Source organism: Lynx canadensis, chromosome C1, assembly GCF_007474595.2.
Source record: "Lynx canadensis isolate LIC74 chromosome C1, mLynCan4.pri.v2, whole genome shotgun sequence".
Taxonomy (NCBI): domain Eukaryota; kingdom Metazoa; phylum Chordata; class Mammalia; order Carnivora; family Felidae; genus Lynx; species Lynx canadensis.
This window is the reverse complement of record NC_044310.1, coordinates 51,028,333-51,050,301: the sequence shown is the minus strand read 5'-3', so window position 1 is coordinate 51,050,301 and position 21,969 is coordinate 51,028,333. Positions and strand designations below refer to the sequence as shown.

At 37.2% G+C, this 21,969-nt stretch overlaps 1 protein-coding gene and 1 pseudogene across 8 annotated transcripts in view; one reads left to right on the top strand and one right to left on the bottom strand.

Moving 5' to 3' along the window:
- DOCK7 (dedicator of cytokinesis 7) overlaps nt 1-21,969 on the top strand; it is a 226,890-nt gene that overhangs the window by 12,059 nt on the left and 192,862 nt on the right. For all 8 annotated transcript variants that reach the window (XM_030324340.2, XM_030324339.1, XM_030324338.1 and 5 more), the window contains exon 2: nt 13,363-13,468. In XM_030324340.2, the coding sequence (XP_030180200.1) occupies nt 13,363-13,468 (106 nt within the window). The remainder of the gene's footprint in view (nt 1-13,362; nt 13,469-21,969) is intronic.
- On the bottom strand, nt 7,413-8,035 carry LOC115520194 (annotated as a pseudogene).

Here is a 21,969-nt window from a genome sequence, read left to right as displayed (position 1 = left end):
CACTAACCCATTTTCTGCCTGCCTCTCTCTCTAGATTTGCTTTTCCTCTACATATGTAGCTCTTTGTGCCTGGTTTCCTTCACTTAGCATAATATTTTCATGATTCAGCATGTATGAGTACTTCATTCCCTTTTATAGTTGAATAATCCATTACATGTCTGTCATACATTTTGTTTACCTTTTCATCAGTTGATGGACGTTTAGCTTGTTTCTACCTTTTGGCGATGGTGAATAGTGCTTGTGCAAACATTCATGTACGAGCTTCTTTTGAACACCTATTGTCCATTCTTGTGAGTATGTTCCTAGGAATGGAATTTCTGGGTCATCTGGTATTTTATGTTTAATTTTTAAGGACTGCCAAACTCTCCCATAGCAACTGCACCATTTTACATTTTCGTTAGCAATATGTGAGGGTTCAGATTTTTCCACATCCTGGCTAACACTGGTGTTTTCTTTTTGATTGTAGGCATTCTAATGAGTGTGAAGTGGCGTTTCATTGTGGTTTTGATTTGCATTTCCCTAATGATTTTGTGATGTTTTCTTGTGCTTATTGGCCATTCACATATCTTCTTTGGTGAAATATCTATTCCTGTCTTTTTCTCATTTTTAATTTGGTTATTTAATCTTGTTTTTGAATTGTAGGAGTTTTTTTATATGTTCAGAATACAAGTCTTTTATTAGGTACATGATTTACAAATATTTTCTCCCTGTCTGCTTAGTTTCTTATTTTCTAAATGGTGAATTTTGAAGCAGAGATATTAAATTTTGATGAAGTCCAATGCATCAAATTTTTTTTTTCTTATTATAGATCATGATTTTGGTGTCAGTCTCTAAGACTCTCCTTAATTCATGGTCAAGATTTCCTTCTCTCTTCTGCAAGTTTTTATAGTTTCAGCTCTTACTTTAGGTTTATGATCCATTTGCATTAATTTTTGTGCATGGTGTGAGATAAGGGTCTAAATTCATCTTTTGTGTGTGAATGTTCTTTTGCAACACTGTTTGTTGCAAAGACTATTTTTTGTCTCATTGAATTGCCTTGGTACCTTTTTCAAAAATCAGTTGACCGTAAATGTGGTTATTTCTTGACATTCAGTTCTGTTTCATTGATCTGTATGTCTATTCTTAGACTAGTACCAGTGTTCTGAATAGTATTACTTTATAGTAAATTTTGAAATCCAGAAGTGTGAGTCCTCCAACTTTTTATTTCTTTTTCAAAATTGTATTACTCATTCTGGACTTTTTGCATTTCCATAAACATTTCAGGATCAACATCAGTATAAAGTTTGCCAATTTCTGCAAAAATCCTTTTGGGATTTTGATAGGGATTATGCTGAATCTGTAAATTAGTTTGGGGAGAATTTCCATTTGAACCATATTGAGTCTTCAGATCCACAAACAGACTGTGTCTTCATTTATTTAGGTATTATTTGATTTCTCTCAGCAAAGTTTTAAAGTTTTCAGTATGTAAGTCTTGTCCTTCTTTTGCTAAATCTGTTTCTAAGTATTGCTTCTGATGTTACCATGATGGAATTAAAAACTTGTTTTTGGTTTGTTCATTGTAGTATATCGGGATACAATTGATTTTTGAATATTGAACTTGTATCCTCTGACTTTGCTGAACTCGTTAGTTCTAGTAGTGTTTTTTTGTTTGTTTTTTTTTTTTTGTGGGTTTTTTGTTGTTGTTGTTTAATTTTGGGAGAGAGATATAGCATGAGTGGGGAACGGGCAGAGAGAGAGAGGGAGAGAGAATTCCAAGCAGACTCCTCCCTGTCAGCTCAGAGCCCAGTGTGGGGCTCGAACTCACAAACTGTGAGATCATGACCTGAGCCGAGATTAAGAATCCAATGCCCAACTGACTGAACCACCCAGGCACCCCATTTCTAGTAGTTTTTTTGCGAGTTCCTTAGATTTTCTGCATATAGGATTATGTTGGCTGTGAGTAAAGAGTTTTATTTCTTCCTTTTCAATATGAACGCCCTTGATTTGTTTCCGTCTCTTTCTTTCCTTCCCCTGCTACACTGGCTAGAACCTCTAGTACAATGTTGAATAGTGAGAGCAGATACCCTTGCTTTCTCCCCAGTCTAAGGAGGAAAGCATTCAGACTTTCACCATTAAGTATGATACTATTTGTAGGCAGATGGTGTAGAAAAGGGAAGGAGAAGAAAAGATTTGAGAAGTATTTAAGAGCATGAATAGGTCTTAGCAACTAATTGTATACAGGATATAGTTTATATGTTTGTGGGAGATTCTGGCTTTATTTTTATGAAGTAGGGTGGAATTGAAGATACATTTATCTCCTTTTGGGAAGATTGAGTTTTTACAGTAGAGGTTATCTCCCCCCCCCCCACCTCAGTTTTTTTTTAGTTGCCAATTTCAGATCAGCGTTAATTTTTTCAAATGGTAAATTTTTAAATTCTTTTTGTGTGTAGTTATAAGCTGGTATGTTCTATGAGGTAGGCAACAATGTTATCACCATGTTTTTAGTTGAGGAAATTGAATTATGGTGGAATATTCTAGATCAGAGTGATGGAGACATCCACGTCCCTTTCAAACAGTGCTTTCTAAATCTTTGACTTATATGCTATTCCAAAATTGTGTCAGATGGGATACATGAGTCATAGACATCTTTTTTTCCTTATCCTCCCCCAAAAAGGAACTATGTCTTAAATGTTAAGTGTATTATATAGAAGGATTTCTGTTCTTTGGTTTTAACAAATCAATCTCGATCTGTTTTTGTTTTCTTAGACCTTTAGTGGTTACTGGTCCACTGTGAACCTAAATTCCCGAAGAGTTCAACACAGGCTAACTGATAAGTGACAGGGCCTCAGACAGGAGTTTTATTTGGCCAGCCATGAAAGATAGGAAGCAGATCATAACAGTGGTGGTGGTTGTAATTACAGTGCTCCTATTAATATGTTAGTGTATACACTAGACATTTTCACTGAGTATCTTTAGCTGACCTCATAGGCTAGGTTTTTGAGACTAGAGAACTCATTAATATGAACTGCAGCTAGAATCGTCGACTTTTGGAAACTTACTTTCAAGGAAATAGGCCTTAGGAGCTTTGTGGATCTGAATACAAACCCTGCCTCTCTACCTTTAATAAGCTTGGGAAGTTCCTTTATTTTTGACGTTTATCTAAAAATATCTGTTTTTTTCTGACTATAAAATAATATATGGTGCTGCAGAAAATTTGGAAATACAAAAGGCCCAAAAGAGAAAATAAGGATCATTCATAATTTTAGATTTAGACAAAAATCTCTAATGGAGCTTGGATTCCAGTGATAATCTTTGCAAAAACTAGAAATAGCCTAAATGTTTACCAATAGAGACTGCTGGCTAAATATGTTCTGGTTTACCCATATCTTGACCTCTGTAGCAGATAAAAATTAGGAGAGCAGTGTTTAAGAGTGGGGCTCCATGTTCAGATCTTGGTTTTATTCCTTATTAGTTATGTGACCTTAACCTCTTGATGCTTAAGTATCCTGATATAATGCCTACTTCATAGAGTTTTTCTGAGGATTAAATGAGGTATAACAAATCTAACCCTTTACACAGTATCTGGCACACAAGTTGTAAATGCTTGATAACTAGTGTTAGACCATTACTAATTTTATGTGCTGATATGGAAAGATTCCCAAGATATATTAAGTGTATAATATAAGGTATCAAAAAAGGTTTTTTATTGTACGATGTCATGTGGACATTAAAAAGTAGATGCATCTTTTTTTTTTTTCTTGTAAAGTTTATGTATTTATTTGAGAGAGAGAGAGAAAGAGAGCGTGCAGGGGAGGGGCAGAGACAGAATCCCAAGCAAGTTCTGCGCTATCAGCAGGGAGCCCAGTGTGGTACTCAAACTCATGCACCTTGAGATCATGACCTGAGCTGATAGCAAGAGTCAGACGATTAACTGACTGAGCCACCCAGGCGTCCCGTCACATCTTTTTCTTGAAGGATACCTGATAAAATATTAAGTGGTTACATTTGGGGAATAGAACTGGGGATTGGAGATGGTAGAGAGATGTACCTTTTGTTTTTATCTCTTTGTGAAATTTGAATTTTTTAATGCCAGGTACATACTCCTTTTGTTTACTGTCTTTTCTTTTTTTTTTTTTTTTAATTTTTTTTTTTGTCTTTAGTTGGAGATAGTATTTTTTTTAACGTTTATTTATTTTTTTGAGACAGAGAGAGACAGAGCATGAACGGGGGAGGGTCAGAGAGAGAGGGAGACACAGAATCCGAAACAGGCTCCAGGCTCTGAGCTGTCAGCACAGAGCCTGACGCGGGGCTCGAACCCAAGGACCGTGAGATCATGACCTGAGCCGAAGTCGGCCGCTTAACCGACTGAGCCACCCAGGCGCCCCTGTTTTCTGTCTTAAAAGATGTCTTTCTGGGCCGCCTGGCTGGCTCAGTCAGTAGAGTATGTGACTCTTCATCTCAGGGTCATGAGTTCAAGACCCACTTTGGGTGGGTGTGGAACCTACTTCAAAAGATGCCTTCTTTTATAGAGTTGTTTCTTTTTTTTTCTCTCCAGGTTGGAAAATCGTATTTCCTCTGCTTCTCATAGTAACTTTATTTACGTAATTGTAGGGTTTGAACATAGTTCTGGAACCAGACCTTTGCAGATATGCTAAAGACATATTAGAGACTATTTTGAGATAAGTGAAAATATCATATATCTTGTTTAAAAAGAAGAGTTTCACATGGAATAGAACATTGTGTTTCCGTGTTTCGCTTAGCAAATGGGACAGTAATGATGTCAGCAAGGTTCTTAAAGAAAAGGTTATAGGGGCGCCTGGGTGGCGCAGCCGGTTAAGCGTCCGACTTCAGCCAGGTCACGATCTCGCGGTCTGTGAGTTCGAGCCCCGCGTCGGGCTCTGGGCTGATGGCTCGGAGCCTGGAGCCTGTTTCCGATTCTGTGTCTCCCTCTCTCTCTGCCCCTCCCCCGTTCATGCTCTGTCTCTCTCTGTCCCAAAATAAATAAACGTTGAAAAAAAAAAATTAAAAAAAAAAAAAAGAAAAGGTTATATATTTAGAATTCTTCTGTGGATTCAGATTTCACCCCCCTGTCCCCCAGCAAATATTTACCTGTTTGGCAGTAATAGATAAAAAGTCATAATTCCTTGTCCTTTCCCAATCAATTAAAAACCAACCATACTTACAAATTAGTCTTCTCTAAAAGGTATTTGGAAGTTTCATAAACTGAGTAGTCTCAAAATTCATTCTTACTCCCTATCTCCTTTTCTCTGTTTGTACTCTTATACCCATGTCTCCATTTCTCTCTTTCTCTCTCCATTGTCTCAAATATGAGGTTGTAAAGATTAATAGGATATAGTCCCTGTCTTCAAGAAGCTCACATCTGTTGTTCCATTCTAGCATTCTTACCTAACTACTTTCCTGTGGGGAAAGAACTATGAAAATTTCTCTCTATTCCCATTTTTTCACTTCAGCTTAAACATTTATTAAGTACTTAGGATATGCCAGGCACTCTGCTAGAAGGTGCAAAGGTAAATGAAGTCCCACCTTTTACTGCTTGGTTTCTTGCAAGGAGATTGGTAAATAGATTTCAAAACAATTTGATAGATGCTATGTCTGCGATATTGTTTGGTTATCACAAGGAGATAGTTTTTGATAGAAAAGTGCCACCAGACAGAATTAAAGAATATACATTTTCTTTAATGGCAGAAATTAACATGCTTTGAGACATTTGTACAAAATAAGAGCCAGAATAGCATACTCCAATCAGAAGTAAAGTTTCCTTGTCCTCCCTAATTCCTCAAGAAATTGCAAAGGTGCCTCTGAAGAGTGAGAATGTGCCAAGCCTGAGAAGCCAAGTTCTCAAATCCTTCACTGTACCTTTTTTTCTTCAACCATACTTTTATATTGGAGGGTTGCATTAGTATTCCAGAAGAACCTGCCTTGCAATTTATGTGCTTCTATCAAAGAGAATGTTTACAAACCTTTGGGCTTTCCTACTCTTGAAATCAAACGTTGTCAGCAAGGCCAGGTTCTTAGTCCATGGTGAAAAGCAGTGTGGCTGGTCTGCTGCCTGTCTGAATTAGCCTCCTGGAAACTGTTTCCTTGAATGTATATGGATGAACACAGAGTACTTGGAAAGGACAGAGGAGGAGTATCTAATCTGAGTGGAACAGAACAGAAATAATCAGGCAGGGCTTTATAGAGAACATGATATGCTTCTCGAAGGGTATTTGCCTCATCTGTACTCCATAGTTAGTTAGTTTTGTCCATTAGGGTAGATTGATAATAACTGAAGAGTTTAAAGCTAAATTGCTGACATCATTTGTATCTTTGAAATATAGGGACATTTCTTGGATTACTATAATAATACTGTTACACACATTAAAAAAACAATAATTCTTCATTGTGTTATACCTTGTCCATATTCACATTTCTCATTATCCCCAACAATGTGTTTTGTAGCTAGTTTGTTCAAATCAGGATCCAGTTAGGAACCATTCATTACATTTAGTTTTATCTCTCAGTCTTTTTTTTCTTCTTTTAAGTAGACTTTACTTTTTTCATATGATGTCTTTTTTATGCTAAACGTTACTCTGTCTTTCGATACTCATCATGCTAATTTGTTGAAGAGACTTGTGGTACAGAATGACCTGCCTTCTGGTTTTTGTCTGATTGCTTCCTTTGGCACTAGTTTGTTTTAGTGTTCTCTGTATTTCCTGTAAACTGGGTGTTAGATGTATAGGTTTGATTTAATTCAGGTTAAACATTTTTTTGGCACAGATACTTAGGAGGTAACACAATGTTGCATTTCTTTAATCTATTGTTTTCTTTTTTTTTCTAGTAAATTTTGATTTATCCAATGTGACTGCTATTCCTAAAAAAGCCTTTATTTGCAGGAGGTAGGCAGTGGCATTGGATGGTAACGAATATTAAAAAAAATTACAAGTAGAAAAATATCACCGTGCATTATATCTAAGGTAAATGCTTTGTGTTACTTGATATGTGTGTATATATACACACACATCATACACGTTTGTATTTGTATGTACAGAGACACATATATACACAAACACATCGATACATACAGACATGATAGATTGCATATATACTGGATTGTGATGTAAGCCTTATTTTGTACTCTGGGTCCCATTCAGAAAAGTTTGACAATCATTAGAGGAACTGACTCATTGTTTGTGAGCTATGCTGTATCTCTGCACCCCTTGGAGTGAGAACAGCTTATCAAGGTAAATTCCTATACCAAAGGTATAGACCACTATTTACTGTTCCACATATTGGGGAAACCATGTGTGATAATACAAATGAACCAACGGCTGTCATCAACCAAACTACATATTATGTATTGTTAAAAGTTCTTAAACATACTCCTTTGAGTTTCCTAATTCATTTCAGGAAGGATTTAGTCCACTCCATCTTTATGTTGCTACTTGCAAACACTTTTGCTTTGCTAGTTCTTATAGTAGATCTTCATACATTTGTGGAAAGAAGTCCTCTTCAGATTTTGTTCTGCCTAGGTAAACCATTTCCCACCTGATGTCTCCATTTCTTGTCTGTGCTTTAGATAGATGGGCCACACGTGGCCATCCAAGTACCCTGGAAGGGTTTGGAGGCTCGTAGACCTTTGTACTCTTCCTCCCCTTAACGTTCTTCATATGGAGTGGTCAGAAAGTAGCGCCTATGTTCCATAGAGTGTCAGGGGCTTATAATTAAAGAGAAGGAAGCCTTCAGTGATTAATATGGGAAATCCCTTAGCATTTCCACAGTCTGTTGATACCAATGAGTGTCTTGGGCTTTTCATCCAGCAGGAAATGGTGGACATCATTTTTTCCACATTAAGTGCTTCAAGCATGTCATACTGCAGAAATCCATTTGTATTTGTCTCTATCTCAGACTGTGGCTTAAAGAAATCATCCTGAGATATGATCCTGCAGTTTGGGAGATGTTTCTTAGCCAGTGTTATCTTCCTGCCATTTGTCATACCACTAATTCCAATGACAAATGTTTTCATAATTACTTTTGAAAATCACGTCTTCCTAAAGTTTCCAGGTGCCAGTTTGAGTCCTCCCAGGCAAAGCGGCAGAAATGCTGGCCAGGTGCATACCTGTCACTGACCCACCGTAACCCCCAAAGATTGCTAACTGTGAGGCTCACGGCCCCTCTTTCCACATCCTTACCGGGTCAGAGGTGGCCTAGATCTAATCGATTGTTTTTTTTATTTTGCTCTTCATTGTCTTTAATGCCAACTATACACAGTGGTACAACTATGATTCAACCCGTCAGTCACCAATCTTGGGTTTGGATAGTCATAACACTGGAGTATCTATCAGCTGCTCTTTTCCATTTTCTTTTGGGGATTTTTAGCTAGTCCTTTTTTGCCTTGTCTCTGATGTATTCTCTTACCTGATATATTGCCTGGTGTATCCTTCTACCCTTCCCTTCTTCTCTGACTTTTATGTTATGTATAAACAGTGCCAGTTCCAAGAGATCTTATTTTCTTCTTTGACATAGAACATTGTGGCTCTTTTTTGTGACTTTATAGGAAAAGCTCAACTAAACTCTTTTTTATTTTTGTCTAAACTCTCCTTACTCCTCTTTTTTGTTAAATTGTATTTATTTGTTTTTAGATTTATTTTATTTTTTAAGTAAGCTCTACGTGGGACTTGAACTTAGAACCCTGAGATCAAGAGAGGTTAAGGTCTACCAGACTCCCCTCTCCTTACTCATCTTTACTAAGGTTTTACTTCTGATCCCATGAAGAATGACTAGAGATGAGAGAAGCCCAGATTGGTCATTCTGGAAATCATAGTCAGATGGGGCATCTGAAAGTGGGAGGAGATTAGAAGAAAGATTAAATGCAACATAATTTCCTTCAGGATGTGAGTCCTTGTTGGTTATTTCCAATATCCTATGGTGAATGACCTTAGTGAGTGCTTTCTCTTGTGAAAATTATAATGCCTGTTGACATAATGAGGGAGCTTGTGGAAATGGAGAGAATTGATAAGAAGGCAAATAGGTCAAGTATTCCATCATGTTCTTTTGGGTGGGGAAGACGGTATTCTCTCATAATTTAGGAGCATGAGTACCTATGGAATTTTTGATTTATTCTTTCCACTTTGCAGTTAATATTAATAGCTTATTAGAAGTAAAAAAGGCTTCCCTGTATTTCCCTGCTATAGAGCTATCACTAGGAGTAGGAAAAATAATTATTGGAAAAAGCAATCTACAGTAGTCTCCCATTATCCACAGTTTTACTTTCCGTTGTCATCCTCAGAGAGCAGATGATTCTCCTTCTGACCATCCAGCATGTCTCATTTTAGTAGTAGCCTAATGTCACGTTGTAGTGCCTACAGCATTCACCTCACTTCGTCTCATTATGTAGGCATTTATCATTTCACATCACAAGAAAAAAGAATACAGTACAATACGGTATTTTGAGAGAACACATTTATATAACTTTTATTACAGTATATTGTTTAATTGCTCTATTTTATTAGTTATTGTTAATCTCTTTGCCTCACTTCTAAAAAAATTATTTAAATTCAAGTTAGTTAACATACAGTGTAGTACTTACATATAACACCCATTGCTCATCCCAACAAGTGCCCTCCTTAATACTCATCATTTGTAAATTAAACTTTTTCATAGGTAAGTATGTATAGGAAAAAACATATAGATAGGGTTCAGTATAATCCAGAGTTTCAGGCATCCACTGGGGGTCTCAGAACTATTCCCTATGGGTAAGTAAGGACTCTTTTATGATAAAGGACTTTAACTGATATAGGAACTATATTTATTCAGCATTTTTTTTGTCTTGAATACTTCGGGCCATAGTGTGGTTAAGAGATTTTATTTCTTGGGAAAATTTTCTCAGTACTATTCCATGAAATCTTTTCATGCAGAGGGTATCAGTATGAATACATCCCTTGTTTGGGCAATATTTTTATTGCTATCATAGCCCATATGGAAATGGTTTTTATTTTCAAGTTACTACTAATTTTGTTTTTGGGGGAAATTTTGTCATATAGAAATAAGACAAATATTTGTAGCATGGGGATTATCTTTTGTTGTATGTCTCTTTTAATAAAGAAAAGATCATCTCTTTTTGAGGAAACCATATTTCACTTAAGTTTCACTGCTTAACATCTTCTGAAAACAGGATATGTCTTCCACTTAATTGATGGTATGGTGGTTAATTGGCAATTTTTTTTTTCTTAGCTGTACATGAAGTAGTAGCAGGTCTTAACAACTAATGACATCCTGTGTTTGATAAAATTCAGATTACTCATGGTTTAGCCCCAGAAACAGTGAGGTAGTGCTGAGATTGGTAGACCAAGTTGAACAGCTCTGAGGAAGGGAGACACAGAATATTTGTTCTATGTTGCCCTACGAAAAACTTTTTCATATTCTCATCTAAGTCTTAAAAGAATCAGGAGATTTTAAGGCCTTTAAACTAAACACAATAGTGAGCACCCATAATATAGGCTTCATTAAGAGGACTAAGGGAAATTCTAAACTGAAGTGAACTTTCTTGTCTTCTCACATCTGGTGGAAAGTACAGAGAATTCCCTTCTATATTTCCCCAGCAAGTTTCCCTTGTTATTAACATCCTGAGTTAGTGTGGTACATTTGTTTTAATTGATGAGCCAATATAGATACATTATTATTAACTACAGTCCTTAGATTACATTGGGTTTACTCTTTGTGTTGTACATTCTGCAGGTTTTAACAGATGTATAAGGAATCTATCTACCATTGTAGAATCATACAGAATAGTTTTGCTGCCCTAAAAATTCCCTATGCACTATTTATTTGTCTCTTCCTTTTCCTCCCCATTCCAACATGGGCAACCCCTATGTTTTTTAATGTCTCCATAGTTTTGCCTTCTCAAGAATGTCACATAGTTGAAGTCCTACAGTAAGTAGACTTTTCAGACTGGATTGTTTCACTTGCAGTATTCTTTTAAGGTTCTTCCATGTCTTTTGTCACTTGATATCCTATTTCTTCTTGTTGTTGAATAATATTGCATTGTATGGATGTACCACACTTTGTATATCCATTTACCTACTGAAGGATAAACTTCTAGGTTCCAGCAGTTATGAATAACGAATTAGTTTTTTATAACACACAAAAATGTTCTAAAGTATCTCAGATCACTGAGGTAATTCAGTATCTTGAGATTGAAAGAAAAACTTTTTCACCTTTGTATGAAAAGTTTCTAATTGAGTAGTAGGCTCAAAACAGTGCTTGACAAATGTGTGGAATGATTGAATATGAAAAAAGGAAAGGGGTATGGAAGAGAAGAAAGAGGGGAAGATTGTATCATAAATTTGGATAATTTTTGGAAAATGAGATTTTGTAGAAATTCAGCTGGAAATTTGAACGGGGACCAAGATGCAAAGGGCTCTGAATTCAGAGCATGAGAACACTGCAGGACGCAAGTATCATCAAGCTGGCCCAGAAACCAGGTCATTAGACCTGTTTCAGCTGATTTGCAGTAAAATGGTAGGAGAAAGTAGGGTTTAGATTTTGGAAAAGAGTAAAAAAAAAAAAAAGCAAAACCCAGAAGGCTAGTTTTGTAAAATAAGGAAGTGGCCAGTTGGTGATCGTAGTGTAGAAGTTAGATAGTGACTACAGAAAGTTAATTGCACAAAATCTATGGATAGTGGTGTTTATTTTATGTTGTGTTATAATTCCTTTTTTGGGGGGTTATAATTTCTATTTAATAAAAATGTTACTAATGCGGGGATGTTATTTATTGGATTTGGGACTCACTGAATATTTTGCTTTATAGTTTTGGAAAATGTAAGGAAAATGGGAGACTAATGAGGTATAAAGTCATTTGAATTTCTTTTTTCTTTTTTTAATATTTATTTATTTTTGAGAGAGAGAGAGAGAGAATGAGCAGGGGAAGAGCAGAGAGAAAGGGAGACACAGAATCCAAAGCAGGCTCCAGGCTCTGAGGTGTCAGCACAGAGCCCGACCTGGAGCTTGAACCCACGCAATGTGAGATCATGACCTGAGCTGAAGTCAGCTGCTTAACTAACTGAGCCACCCAGGTGCCCCAAAAGTCATTTGAATTTCTAAAATATTTCTGTTTCAGAAATGCTATTTCAGTAAATTTGAAATACTAGTATGCCCCCAAGGGTCACTAACCAGCTTGAAATTGTGGAACTTTTAAACTCTAATCCTAATTCAAATAAAGATTTATCTGTTGTATTATGGTAATTCTTTTGTGATTTACTTCATTTGTCAAAAAGTTCAGTAATATTGTATATTTCATAGGGCTAACCAGTCACCTGTTTTGAGTGCCACATGCTAAATATTTTAGGGAAAACAATGGTGAATTAAACACTGCCTCTTTTTATATAGAGTGTATATAAAATGTGGAAAAAATAACTAGGAAGGAGGAAAATGCATTAGATTATAAATGAAAGTCTTAATGAAAGGTGGAATTATTTTTGTTTGGGGTGAGCTATCATAAGTTTGTATACAGTTCCTGTCATTTAGGTTTTACCCTTAAAACTAGTTAAGAATTGAATTTGTGGATACAGGACAGAAACAACATTGTGGAAAACAATTTATGTTCACTGACAAGAATTTAGGAAAGGACATGCAAGGCTGGAACCAGGTGATTAGGGTCAGATCGTGGAAAGCCATTAATGCCATAGTATTAAGGTGATTTTTTGTTACTTAAGTAAAAATAGGGAATAGTTTTCTGGGGCATGAATGAAGAGCTAACAATATTAGATAGGAAAGAAGAGTTTTTTTCTTCCTAATTCTTTGTTTATAAAATATTTTAGAATTTTATATCTTTAAGATATGCACATTTTAATATATATATCTTATTATAGTTTCTTGCTCTGTCGTAAGCCAAAATATGTTCCCTGAAATGCCATATACAAAAAAAACCTTCTGTAAGTTGGCTTTCACTTTTGTGTCCTACATCAGCATAAAGATGTTGTACTGTAATTATAGGCAGTATTTACTGAAATATCTTACAAATTTATGACCCTATTGATACTCTGAGATTTTGTTGGTTTTTAAATGGATATTTAATATACTTAGTTTCTTACCATTTTAAACTAAGTTGTTTTCTTTTTAATTTTTTTATATGTTTATTTCTTTTTGAGGGAGAGAGAGACAGACAGTCGGAATGCAAGCAGGCAAGGGGCAGAGAGAGAGGGAGACACAAAATCTGAAGCAGACTCCAGGCTCTGAGCTGTCAGCACAGAGCCCTATGCGGGACTCGAACTCATGAACCACAAGATTATGACCTGAACTGAAGTTGGACGCTTAACCGACTGAGCCACCCAGGCTCCCCGGTTGTTTCTTTTTAAAATAATATATTTGCTTTCTTTGTTGTAGAACTGTGGCTGCTGAAGTCAGGAAGCAGATCTCTGGACAATACAGTGGTTCTCCCCAACTGCTCAAAAACCTCAACATTGTTGGTAATATATCCCATCATACCACAGTAAGTAGCATATTTAAAATATGGGATGTTACTGGTGTGTTACTGACGAGGCCATGACAAAATAGTGGAAAGACAAGACCAATGGATTTTGGGTTCCATCATTAGTCTCATAAACTTACTTGTTGCTACCCCTGTCTTTCCTGAAATTTGAGTTGGAGAATAATGTTAGGAGGTGTGATACAGGTGTTGATTTCTGAGTCAACTTTGAAACTTTACATTCAGGATTTATCAACTCTGGAACTTTATAGGTAAGACTTCCCAGATCCAAGTTGATTCATTACAGGAACCTTTAGGAATCTGTTCTAGAAATAGTTACTGAAGGCAGCATTAGATAAATATGTGGATTTGTAGTATTGTATGTCCCCTTTAATAGAAGGGAATATACAATTATTGAATCATTGCCTTAACCAGGTGCTATGTCAGAGACATAAACATGTTTTTTTTCTTTTTTTAAAGTTTTATTTATTTATTTTGAGGGTGAAAGGGGGAGAGGGGCAGGGAGAGAGGGAGAAAGAGAATCCCAAGCAGTCTCTATGCTGTCAGTATAGAGCCTGATGGCCTCCGTCTCACAAACTGAGATCATGACCTGAGCCAGAATCAATAGTTGGATGCTTAACCCACTGAGCCACCCAGGTGGCCCTAAACGTGGGTTTTCTTATTAAGGAAACTGGCATGAGGATAATCAATTTTGATAAAAAATGGATACTTATTAGAGTAAGAATATAAATTAAAACTATGCCTCTATTTGTCAAAAATTAAAAAAGTAGTTAAGAGTGACTTTTGGGGGCACCTGGGTGGCTCAGTCGGTTGAGCGTCTGACTTTGGCTCAGGTCATGACCTCACAGTTCGCGAGTTTGAGCCCCGCATCGGGCTCTGTGCTGACAGCTCAGAGCCTGGAGCCTGCTTTGGATTCTGTCTCCCTCTCTTTCTGCCCCTCTCCCGCTCATGCTCGCTCTCTCTCTCTCTCTCTCTCTCTCTCTGTCTCTCTCTGTCAAAAATAAATAAACATCAAAAAAAATTTTGGGGGTGCCTGAGTGGCTCAGTCGGTTAAGCGTCGGACTTCAGCTCAGGTCGTGATCTCACAGTCTGTGAGTTTGAGCCCCTCATAAGGCTCTGTGCTGACAGCTCAGAGCCTGGAGCCTGTTTCAGATTCTGTGTCTCTCTCTCTGCCCTTCCCTGGCTCATGCTCTGTCTCTCTCTGTCTCAAAAATAAATAAAAACATTAAAAAAAAAAAAAAGTGACTTTGGTGGAATTATGTATTTACACTTATTTTTTTAAAGTTTATTTATTTTTGGAAGAGAGTGTGTGCATGCATGTTCAAGCAGGGCAGGGGCAGAGAGAGAGAGGGAGACAGGATCCAAAGCATGCTCTGCGCTGACAGCAGAGCCCTATGCGGGACTGGAACTCAAAACCGTGAGATCATGACCTGACCTGACGTGACCTGAAGTCAGAGCCTTAACCGACTGAGCCACCCAGGTGCCCTGTTAACACTTCATTTAGGTACTAAACGGTACCAATTATTGAAAAAAGATGGTATGACAGAATATAACAGTTTGATTGCCTTGTAATGACAGGTTTATAATGTTTGTGTTTTTAAAAGTTTTAAAGATGAAATTTAATAACAGTTACATGCTGATTGGAGAAACTTTAGAATATATGGATTTCTGGGTGATTTCAATGTACATGGAGGTGATTCTTTTAATACCCTCTCAGAATCTTGAACTCCTTTTCTGTACTGATAACCTATGTCTCGTATCATACCTCAGCTACTCACTTCCATAGTCATACCTTAGATTTGGTCATTATAAATAATTTTAACCCCTTTGTAATCTCAGTTTTATGCTTCTTACTCTCTGGCTACTACGTCTTATCTTTCTTGCTCTCTTGTTTTAGTATCCTGACTCCCAGCTGTCTTTCACCCCCACCAGAATCTAGAATCCATGATTCTACTAACTTTTTCCTGCCCCTCACCTTTCAATGTTTTCTTTTCTTTCCTTACCAAACTTAAATTATTTGTTGATCGTCATAATTACTCTCTTGCATATACATACCCTTGAGTTCCTTAACTTCTCATGTCATCAGCACACCCAGAAGTGCTTTTCAAATCCAGCTCTCTGCTTGTTTCATACCTGCACTTAGCTGAGTGTGGCTCGAGAAAACACAATCCCATTGACTGGTCTCAGTTTATGACCACTCACTTACGTTGGCTTTAATATTTCCAGGCAAATAGTATATTTTCCTAGTCCATTCATTCTCCTACTGTTTTAGTTGACTTATTTCATGCCTCCTTCTCTTAACCCCTAATTGCTGATTCCCATTTTCACTCCTAGGATGACTTGGCTTCATATTGCACTTGTGAAAATTGAAACAGTCAGAAAAGAACTTCCACATACTCCTACCAGCATTTGTGTTCACCGATTGTCATCTGTACCCATGTAGTCTACCTGTTTATTTGTTACTCTAGATGAACCAGTAGTGAACAAGTGGAGGGATTAGTTAATCCCTACTTCTCTGTTATTCAAATACAGTACTTTAAGAATTCTCTCTTCTCTTTTATCACCTTTGCTCTTTATTTTCCTGATCATTCCCATCAGTATACAAACATACTATTATTTCTCCCATGAAAAAAAATCCTGCTTTTTTGCCCTACATTTCTACCTGTCCCCAGCCTCCAGTATATCTTTGCTCTTCTTTGCAACACAGTTCCTTCAAAGGGTTGTCAGAGCTTGATGACTGCAATTTTTCTTCTTGCATTCTCACTGGTAAAGTACTTTTTTAAACTATGAGAATCTTTAAACATACACAGAAATAGACTAGTGTAGAGATTGTTATTTTCTTACTTAACCACAATGCTGTTATCACACTTAACAAAATTAACAGTAATTCCTTGGTATCATCTTATATACAGTACATGCTAGATTTCTTTGATTATCTCATAAATATCTTCATAGTTGGTTTATTCAAATGGAGATCCAAATAAAATTTATAGATGGGATTTAGTCTTAGATCACTTGTGTTAAAACCAAACCAAAAACAAACAAAGCATTTTCTCCCTCCCCCAACTACTACTACTACTACTTCTTCTCCTCCTCCTCCTCCTCCTTCTCCTTCTTCTTCTTCTTCTTCTTTAACTTTTTAATTTTTATTTATTTATTTTTTTGAGAGCGAGAAAGAGAGAGAGCAAAGTGGGGAGGGTCAGAGAGAGAGGTAGAGAGAAATCCCAAGCAGGCTCTGGAGTGTCAGTGTAGAGCCTTTTGTGGGACTCGAACTCATGAACTGTGAGATGTTGACCTCAGCCAAAACGAAGAGTCAGATCCTTAACTGACTGAGACACTCGGCGCCCCTGCCTCCCCCAGCTTCTAACTTTGTTTGATTTTATGCCATTGACTTGTTGAGAAAATCAAATTAGTTGTCTTATAGCATTGCCTGCCTTTTGGATTTTATGTTTGCTTTTTTGTAGACTTGTTTCTGTATCATTTCCTGTAACTGATTAGATTCTGGTTCAACCTTTTTGAAATTTCTTCCCTTATAGACTCATTCTTCTATCTTCTGTATTTCCTATAACTGTTTAGATTCTGTTTTTTTTAACAGCCTTATTGAGTTTTAATTCACATACCAAACAATTCACCCATTTAATTGACAAAATCAGTGGATTTAATATGTTCACAGAAATGTGCAACAGTCTCCACAGTCAATTCAGAACATTTTCATCACCTCAAAAAGAAACTCTTCAGCTTATCACCCTTGTGATAACCCAGTTTTTCCTTTCAGTTCTGTTAGTTTTTGTTTCACATAATTTATAGTTATTTAGTACATACACCTTTAAGATTGCTGTGTCTTCATGTTGGATCATAGCTATTATCATCAGATAATGTCCTCCCCCCCTTTTTAAAGTTTATTTATTTATTTTGAGAAAGAGAGAAAGAGAGTGTGCACAAGGAAGGGAGGGTCAGAGAGAGAGAGAGGGAGAGGGAGAGAAAGAATCCCAAGCAGGCTCTGTGCTCCATTCTGCAAACTGTGAGATGATGACCTGAGCTGAGATCAAGAGACACTTAACTGACTGGGCTACCCAGGCACACTGGTAATGGCCCTTTTTATATACTACTTTGCTTTGCTTTGAAGTCTACTTAACTGATGCTAATACAGTGACTTCTGCTTTCTTTTGATTAATGTCTGTATGGTATATTTTTTTCCATTCCCCTATTTTAACTTCCTTATATTGTCTTATTTGAAGTGAATATTTTGTACACCACACAGGTGGGTCATATTTTAAAATTCATTCTGTCATTCTCTTTTGATTGGTGTATGTAGATCATTTACATTTAATGTTATTATTCTGCTAGGGCTTTAGTCTGCCATTTTAACTTTTGTTTGTTCTCTCTGTTTTTTGTTTTTCTGTTTTTTTTTAATCTTCCTGTGGGTTACCTGAACATTTTTTATAATTCCATTTTGATTTATCTATAGTGTTATTGATTGCATATCTTTGTATAGCCTTTTTAATGGTTGCTTAAGATATTATATGCACATAATTTAATCACAAAACTGGTATTGACATTTTACCAATTTAGGTGAAGTCTAGAAATTTTATGTACCTTTCCATCCCTTTACCTTTATTGTACTATATGTAGACCTCCTTAGATAAGCAATAAGAGGAAGAAGTGCCTTGTAAGAGGAAGAAGTGCCTTGTTATTACTGCATATGAGTAGTCCCTATGTGGTCTCCACTGACACTGTGGGGGTGGAAGGCTCATACCTCCCAGGAGGTATGAAAATCTTAGTTCCCTCCTCTGATTTCTGTGATACCGTGCTTGGTGAGGAGTGTTGGATGCCTTGTTACAGCTTTGTGAGGGTGAAGTCTAGCTTTCCACTTGGCCTTGCTTGTGTAGATAGGGTGGGTCCACAGTTTTTCACATTGTGTTTGGCTGCAGTAGAGTGATTATTGTCTAAAACTTTTCTATTTTGCTTTGTTGCCCCTTTCTTGGTCCTTTGGCTGGGAAGAACAGGATTTTGTTGGGGCTTCCGCTAACCCCAGCTTGCATCATCTTTTTTGGTGTTTCTGGTTTGTGAGCTTTTCTAGCTACAATTCTGGAGTACATAAGGCAAAAAGAAATTTTAGGTAACCCACTGTTGTGCCATTCCTTGCATTCCAAGATCCCTGCTGATTTGCCTTTTTCTCTACCTTTTAGAGTCTTGAAAAAAATGTTTATTTTAGAAAGAGAAAAAGAGACAGACAGACAGGGTGTGAGCAGGGGAGGAGAAAAAAGTGAGAGGGAGACACAGAAGCTGAAGCAGGCTCCCGTCTCTGAGCTGTCAGCACAGAGTCTAATGTGGGGCTCGAACCCACGAACCATGAGATCATGACCTGAGCTGAAGTCAGAAGCTTTTAACCAACTGAGCCACTCAGGGGCCCCATACAGTCTTTTTTTTTTTTTCAGTTTATTTATTCCGAGATAGACAGAGACTGTGCATGAATAGGGGAGGGGCAGAGTGAGAGGGAAAGGAGAGAATCCCAAGCAGGCTCCGCACTGCCAGCACAGAGACCAACACTGGGCTCAAACTCATGAAACGGTGAGATTATGACCTGAGCCGAAACCAGGAGTCGGACGTGTAACTGACTGAGCCAGCCAGCTGCCCTTGGAGTCTTCTGATGTTTATTTTATATAGACTGTCCAGGGTTTGTAGTTTTAATTAGTGGGAAGAATAGGGAAAAATATGTCTACTCCATCTGCCAGGAAGTGGAAGTGTGTCTTTTGTGACTTTGAGTGTTTAACACTTTTTTATGTGCTAACTGGCCATTCCTCTATCTTCCTTTGTGAATGTCTTATCAGCTTTTCTCCCCCATTTGAGAGGTGGTTTGTTCTGTTATTATTGAGATGTAGGATTTTTTTTTTATACTAAAAAAAATTTTTTTTTAATGTTTATTTATTTTTGAGAGAGAGAGAGAGAGACAGAGCATGAACAGGGGAGGGTCAGAGAGAGAGGGAGATACAGAATCCGAAGCAGTCTCCAGGCTCCGATCTGTTAGCACAGAGCCCGACATGGGGCCGAACTCACAAACTGTGAGATCATGACCTGAGCCGAAGTCGGAAGCTCAACCAACTGAGCCACCCAGGCGCCCCGAGATGTAGGACTTCTTCATATATTCTAGACACCAATCTCTTGTTAAATATGTTTTGTGAATATTTTCTCTCAGTGGGGCTTGTCTGTTCATTTTCTTAACTGTCTTTAGATATATCAGATTTTTCTTTTATGATTATTTCTATGTCATGTCTAAGAAACTTTTGCTTACTCCCAAATCATGAAGATGTTCTCCTGTGTTTCCTTATAGCAGTTTTATGGTTTTAGTATTTATATTTATGTCTATGATCCATCTCAGTTTGAATATATTGTGATGTAAAGATGGAGATTCATTCCCCCCAATATAGATATCCAGTTTTTTCAGCAATTTGGTTGAAAAATATTCCATTTCCCTATTGAATTGCTTCTTTCCCTGTATTAAGAACACCATGATAGTATATTATGTACTTGAGAGAATAGGTAAGATAGGATGCTTATGAGAGAAAACCCATGAATTTAAGAACTTGAAGACCCCCCCCCCCCGCTTTTTTTAAGTAGACTCCATGCTCAACGTGGGGCTTGAACTCACAACCCTGAGATTGAGAGTTGCCTGCTCTACCAACTGAGCCAGCTAGGCACCCCTTGAAGACGCATTTTAAAATTTTGCTCTGTCATTTGTGGCTCCTTTATTTTCAGGAGTTTGACTTCTTTGAGCACAAATGCCTTTATTTGTAGAATTGAAATACTGATTATCTCTAGCTTACAGGGTTTAGGAGAGTTTGAATGAAAACACATGTCATATAATAATAGCTACTGTCTTTGAGTGTTTATGATATGCTAGTTATTTATTGTTTTACTTAACTGTCTTTAAAATGTTGCTTTACCTGTTGCTAGTTGTTCAGTCCAAAGCAGCATAGATTAATGCACCTCTATTTAGTAACATATACCTGCAAGTCTCAGTGTTTTTATCCAGTTGAACATCCTGTGAAGTTACATGTTCATATTTTCATTGTTCTACAACTGCACATTTGTTATATAATTCTTCATGGTTTTGCTTGAAAATTTTTTCTTGTGTCAGATAGGAAATAGAGTATCTTATTAAAAAGTATAATTTCATTGTGGCTAAGGAATTCTGAAAATATTCTATTATTGCTAATAGATACTTTTACTATTAGTTTCCTGTGGCTGCTGGAACAAATTACCACAAACTGTGCGGCTTAAAACAACAGAAATTTATTCTCTCACAGTACTGGAGTCCAGATCCTGATATCAGTGGGAAGAAATCAAGGTTTTGGTGAAGTTATATACACTCCCTTCAGAGGCTTCCTTCAGAATCAGTTCCTTGCCTCATTCAGATTTTGGTGGCTGCTTGAGGCCATATCACTTCTGTCTAAGGCCAGAATCTTCAAATTTCTCTTTGCTGTGTCTTCATATGGCTTTCTCCTCTGTGTGGTCCAAATAGCCTCTGTCTTCATATGAAGATATATATGATTGCACTTAGGACCCACTCATATTATCCCCAGAATAATATCCCCATTTTAAGATCCTTAATCATATCTTCAAATACCCTTTTATTTGTATTTATTTTTTATTTTTTGTCATCTAAGGTCCATGGGTTGGGATGTGGAGATCTTTGGAGGACCATTTTCAGCCTACCACAGACTGGTTTATGTAGTTTTACTAGAATAATTAACAATAACAACCAATAAGGTAAAAGCGCTGCTTAGAAACTTAGCAATGACAATTTCAAAGATATAAAAAACAAAAAAAGAATCCTTCTGAAGAGCATTTTGTCACTGTATTCTAAAACTGTTAATTATCTTTACCAATTTTATGTGAGGGGAATGGGCAAAATCTAAGCCAGAAGATTGTAGTATGACCCAAAGAATAAACAAGTAGAAGGCGGCCAACACTTTGTGGTTTCTTTAGTGCATCTGGCTGAACTTCTGCTGACATTTTATTTTATCCTTTTTTTTTTTTTATGTTTATTTTTGAGAAACAGAGCATGAGTGAGGGAGGGGCAGAGTGAGAGGGGGACAGAGGATCTGAAGCAGGCTCTGCACGGACAGTGGCAAGCCCCATGCCGGGGTCAAACTTACCAACCGTGAGATCGTGACCTGAGCTGAAGTCAGATGCTCAACTGACTGAGCTACCCAAGTACCCCTTATTATATTTTTTAAAATGTTTATTTATTTATTTTGAGAGAGACACAGTGTGTGTGTATGCATGCACGTGTGTGAGTGGGGGAGGGGCAGAGAGAGCGAGCCCAAACGGGCTCCGAGCTGTCAGCACAGAGTCCATTATGGGGCTCGATCTCAGAAACTGTGAGTTCATGACCTGAGCTGAAAACAAGAGTCTGGTGCTTAATAGACTGAGCCACCCAGGTGCCCCTCTGCTGACATTTTAGAAGTAACGTTTAGAAATGACTACAAAAATGTGTATTT